At 37.3% G+C, this 6,000-nt stretch overlaps 1 protein-coding gene across 3 annotated transcripts in view; it reads right to left on the reverse strand.

Moving 5' to 3' along the window:
* The window catches only part of LOC126471213 (PDZ domain-containing protein GIPC3), a 292,460-nt gene extending 289,917 nt beyond the window's left edge, over positions 1–2,543 (reverse strand). For 2 of the 3 annotated variants that reach the window (XM_050099330.1, XM_050099331.1), the window contains exon 1: positions 1,930–2,543. In XM_050099330.1, coding sequence (XP_049955287.1) covers positions 1,930–2,193 — 264 coding nt within the window. In that variant the 5' untranslated portion in view covers positions 2,194–2,543. The remainder of the gene's footprint in view (positions 1–1,929) is intronic. The other variant, XM_050099329.1, reaches the window with a different exon arrangement.
* Positions 2,544–6,000: the final 3,457 nt, after the last annotated feature.

Consider the following 6,000-nt stretch of genomic DNA (forward strand, 5'->3'; position numbering starts at 1 on the left):
CACTCCTTCGATTCAAAAAGCTCTTTGACTCTATCGCACAGTTCCTTGAATAAATGGACAAAACTTCTCTGTCGTTGGAAAGTGCAAGTGTTCTGGCTTCTGTTCAACGATTTCGCTTTGTCTTATCTTTGATGGTAACCGCAGCGCTATTTGAAATTACTGTTACGATTTGACAGCAACTTCAGGCTGTTGCATTAGATGTTGACCATTCCTGTGAGATGGTAACAGCATTACAAGAATACTGGAAAGGTACAGAGAAACTAAACATCAAGAAATTTTCCACGAGGCGTGTTGTATTGTAGAACCTTTGGACATTGCAGTGCAGACATCCAGAACCGCCCAACGTTCAACTCATCGCTCGTATAAGGAAGCACCAGATGCTACGGAATTCTACAGGTAAAGTAAACCTTTAATACATACACACGTTTTTTGATTAATGTGGCATTTTCTCCTTTTCTGTTGGGTTTTTCGAGCTCGAGAATAATGTCCTGTCGTGTTTAGATTCAGATGAAGCTATTGCTTCCTTTCATCGATTTTGTGTTGGGACAGTTGAGGGTTTGCTTTTCGAGAGCATAGCACTCTTCAGTTCTCGACCTGTTCAGCTATATGCCAAGTGTCATGGTAAAACAGAAAATCTCAATTCTGTAGTGGCAGCTGCACGTGTTTGCAACGGCGAATTGCCTCATCCTCTCTCATTATGGGGAGAAACACCTCTTTGCAAGGAGCTTTGAAAAGACAGGGAACATAAACCCCAAACAGCAGGAGAGACGCGCCAAGAGGCAAATGAGTTCTCCCAAATATAAACATTCTGTTACTAATTCTCGCTACATTACCCGTATCCACTTGTAGTGTGGAGCGCAGCTTCTTTTCGCTTAATCGAATATAATCGTACCTTTGTGTAACAGTGACTTAAGACGGGTTTAACCGTCTGCCTGCTATTTATAATGATCGAGATATATCTGGCAGTCTACGACGTGTCGAAATCATTAAAAAAAATACCTTATTCGAGGAGACTTGCAGTGCGTTAAATGAACAAAATAAAATTTTGGTGCTTTTTTCAGTGTTTTACGTTGATAAAGCCTCCCCTCAGCTAGGCCAAGCCCCTTCCAAACCAAAATCCTGGATCCGCCACTGCGTTAATGTGTTGTTAAGCGGCTTTTCTGACAGCTTAAATGGGATGCATTCATATCAGATGTGTGTGATGTGTATGAAGATCGATAAATATTTTAAATACTGTCAGCCGCACAGCTAAAACAATTTGGTATATTTCATAATATGTGGGAAAAATACTTGAAACCAGTTATGAGCTAGCTTTCCTTCTTTGCTCGACATTCGTACAAGTTTTCGAATCTCACTTACACGAAACACTGCTGGTTCCACTCATGTACAACAATGGCCAAGATTAGACGTAATAGTTTGTGAAAGTTCACGTGTAGTAGCAAACTTAATTATCATATATTTTACTAGTAGATAATAAGTACCAGTATCGTATAAATTTCCTGTCTGAAGTATTAACACAACAATTACGTATGATATGAATTGCAAACTTTATTTATGAATGTGTGGTCATGAACACAAGTAGTACTACGATATCCATATTTGGGACAATATTTAAGGATTTGAGAACACAAATAGTGAGTAGATTTTGTATTGGCTAATTCCGTAACACATTTTCTGGAGGACGTGTCTATTGGCCTGGTGAAGATTCCACTTCTTACATATCTGAAAATTAACTGTAACTACTTAAACCTATAATTATGGTGACAATCATTTGAAACGAACATAGCATTTCGTAATAGTTAACTGAAGCTTTATGGAGGGTGTGGAAGAATCAGACGGCAACACATTGCTTTCTTACATTACTATAAACAGTAAATAAAAATTTCCCAAGTATAGAAAGCTTAAGCGAACAGTACAATATTTACTTACATCTTCGACTGGGAATTCATAGCACTCCGCAATCTTCTGGTAGAGCTCCCTGACGTTAGAAAAACCAGAAATAAGTCCGGTAGGACTTCCCTGGGCTTGCTGACAATGGAACACAAGTTTGGGTCTCCCAACGTTGGGATCCGCCGGCTTCTGGGTCGCTCTGTTTCCGTTTTGTTGAGCTAAAGCACTTTCGTTCTGATTCTCATTATTACTTTCCACTGAATGTCCTTTCTTGTTTGGATTTTTTGGTTTGAACAGCGGCATATTTACGCTTAATTTTTAGGACTTATAAAACAGAGAAACAATAGTAATCAATGCGCATACGAATTCACCACTGTCCGCTAAATGATCTACAAATCAGCTTCTGGCTTTTAAAATGCTCTTACTGTCGAAGAGATAAAGTACTAATCTTATCCTGCCACAGACGTATCTTTCGTTGTTCGAATTGTGCACTATCTTATGATAAGACATCCGTAAAGAGAAATGCCAATGTCCATATCTACGCAAACGAACATCTAACCACAGACCAAATCTGCTGTCAGATGTACACTGGGGAAACATTAATCCCGCAGTAGCAGCTGATGAAAATGTGTGAGCTCCAACTGTTGGCCAGATCGCGAACTTCAACAATTGTATCGATACTACTTTCGAGTTCGGGGTTTCGCGACAGAGCTTCTACTGCCATCTATGAGCACAGACACTAAATTGCGTGTTCGTGGGAGTCCGGGCGCACAAGTCGTGGTAGTGCATTGCACGCAATGGATGCAAGATTTCCTTTGTTACATTTCGAGGGGTAGTTTTTCGAGACACAAACTCTTTACACATTAATTAAAAATTGCTGGGACATAGTAGTAACGTAGTGGCAAATGTTACAGGTTTTATATAACTTGTGATCTTTATGCAGAAAAAACATAAACGTTATTCGAATTCTTCGCTGTGTAACAATTAAATGTGATTTGTAATAGAAAAAAATAAATATTTCATGTCATTCTTATCAACCCTGAAATTTTGTGAATATGTTCATAATTAATTAAGGTTATATATTTTTCCATATTGGAATTAAAGAAATTCACACACGCATTGCTTATTATCTTCCGTGTCAGGAAGCAACTTTTTGATGTTGCATTCCTTACGTCGTGGTAATCCGCAAAATGCTTTTAAAAATAGAAAATAAACTGCCTCAGAATGATTTACAAGCCATCTGAACTACTACTTACATTGTATTTTCAAGTTCTATAACATCAAGACGGAGCTCAAAAGAGTCACTTTCACTATCGGTAAACGCAAATCATTTAAACTATTTGGTTTGTAATTTCTTGTGAGGTGTTGCTGAAGATCAGTGTTTTTTTTTTTTTTTTTTTTTTTGCTTTTCATTTTGCTTTAACAGTACAGCACAGCATTATGTAATACCCAAAAGTAAACAGGGAGGACACACTGTGCAACTTTAACTGATACAAAATGTAGCATGACATATGTGAAGCACTTTTAAGAAGTTAATAGAGAAATTCTTTTCGAAAGGAATCGTCAAGGAATTTTATTTTTAACTTTTAGTTTCTGTCCGAATGAGAGTTAATAATTCTTTCTGTGTTAATCGCCCACCTGCTCTCTTCAGTGTGCTGGACTGTGATATTGGACCCCCACTGAACTCATGGTTGTGGCGACAGACTAATCTGTAGCGTACTCTGAGCTCTAGAATAGGTTGGAAGGTGATGATTTGGTGGTAAGTTGCCAAAGCCAACAAACGTGAATACCAAACACCTTGTGGTTCCAACAGACTTTCCTGTAGTGTAGCCTAACATTATATTCCTGCCCTATTTAATTTCACTTTGCCATATTTTTTACATAAATACTAAAACTGCAAGGTAAATTAAAAAAAAAAATTATGATAGATAATGGACAAGTCTTCAACGAGTATTTTCATGCACATTATATTCACATTCATTCTTAAACTATAAAACATGCAGTGTGTGGATGGCAGGTGGAAGGGAGCAATATTAGAAATTAATGTCCCATCAACAGCATCGTCATTAGACATGCAGCACACGGTTTATGGAAGAAAGGGGACAGAAATTGGCCATACACTTTTCAAAGGAATCATCCTGATATTTTCCTGGAGTTATTCAGGGAAATCACAGAAAACCTAAAGCTCCCTGGATGGCCAGATGAGGATTTGACATGTCATCATCCTGATTGCAAGTCCAGTGTGCTAACCACTACACTACCTCACAAGGTTGGTGTGGATCAGGCAGGGGAATGTATTGCATTGCTTTTCTTATCAGAATTGAGTGTCAGTGGTTGAAAAGAGAGTAGAGATATGAATGAGATGGAAATGCTTATGTTTAAGAGGGAAAGGAAGTTATGGTAGAGCTCAAAATGTATTCTTCGGCCAGTGATAGTACTGTCTAATGAGTATCAGAATGGTGAAGTATTTTAGAAGGAAATGGCCTCCATATAATTTGCTGAGGGGAGGGCATATATGGAAAAAAGAAAGGGAAATTAGAGTTTAACATCACATTGATAACAAGGTCATTAGAAACAGACAAGAGCAAAAGCTCTGGTTAGGGAAAGATGGGGAAGGAAATTGAACATGTCCATATTGAAGGAACTGTCTCAGCATATGCCTTGGGCAATTTAGGGAAATTACGGGAAACCTAAATCTTGATGACCACATGGGAATTTGAATCATTGTGTTGCGAAATGTGAGGCCAGTGTGGTAACTATTTCAGATACAGAGATAACATAAGAAACTTCAATTATTATTTTGAATAATTTTAACAGGAATATAATGAAGCTGGGAAGTATTGATCAAAGGAATGTTTGTTGTTGCTATTTTAGCAGAACAGTATCGAGAACAAAATGAGTCAACATAAGTGAGCAAACAGAAAGGGTAAATAATAAAAGAATGAACAAATAAATAAAGTGGTTTATTAGCCTGTGGAAATTTATATCAGCATTCATGGTACTGATGAAGTCGCTAGAGCTGCATAGGACATATTAAGTAGCTTAAAGGGTATTTTAGCATTTGGCAAATGATGTTTTTTCTTGAGATCTCATAATGTATTAAAACTGACACCTCTCTCTACCAGCCCTAAGAAGTGATTATCAGAGTGCATTTGAGATATGCCGATCTAAAACAATCAAAAATAATATGCTAAGGAGTCAGCGGAATAGGAAGAATTGAATAAGGTAGGGACAAGGTGGAACCTGCAGGTTGTAATGACTGAGAAAATGTTACCACATAGAAGTACTGAGAAAATAATATCGTGTAATAACACATTTTCTGTTTTAACATGGAAAGTTCCTCTTGCCATATGATTATTGTGTGTCGCATGTTACCTGAAATGTATGGTTTAGGCTATTGTCTGTTGTGCAGTTGTAGTTTGCTATGGCAGTTCATACCATACACATTTTGTTATATTTTCTTTCCCAAGTACGCCCATGCAAAAAATTGCAGCAAATTATAATTCAGATAACAGGTACTGCATTTCACTTATAACAAAAAGAGCACTATAGTTGTAAAACAAAGCAAAAGAGTATAGACAGTGATATGCTAAATAAAAAACACTTGGAAGTCAAAAGGACAAACTGTGATGTGTTAAATAAACATTGTAGCAGCATCTTATCCAACGACTTGTCACAAAGCCCAAAGAAATTCTAGTCTTATGATAAGGCTGTCAGAGGCATAAAATTTAGTGTTCAGTCACTCTTGGCTGACACAGGAACTGAAATTGAGGGCAGAAAAGCCAAAGCAGAAACATGAATTCCATTTCCAAATGTTTCTTTAGAAAAGAAAATCCAGGAGTATAGCCCCAGTTCAGTTTTTGCACAACTCTAAGGATGAGTAACATAGATACTGTGAGGTCACCTAACTGCAAACTGTTATACTGCATGCAGTTTCTCATTCAAGAAAACTCACTGAACTGTTGTAAACTGGTGTTATAGGAAATATTCCAATAATGTATAAATACCAACTTTTAATTAATGTAGCTTTTCCCACGTATTGTCACCAAAGACAGTAAAATGACCAATTCCAGTTTTAATGTAAAATGTTGTAGAAATAATTCAAAAGCC

This window comes from Schistocerca serialis, chromosome 3, assembly GCF_023864345.2.
Source record: "Schistocerca serialis cubense isolate TAMUIC-IGC-003099 chromosome 3, iqSchSeri2.2, whole genome shotgun sequence".
NCBI classification, from domain to species: Eukaryota; Metazoa; Arthropoda; class Insecta; order Orthoptera; family Acrididae; genus Schistocerca; species Schistocerca serialis.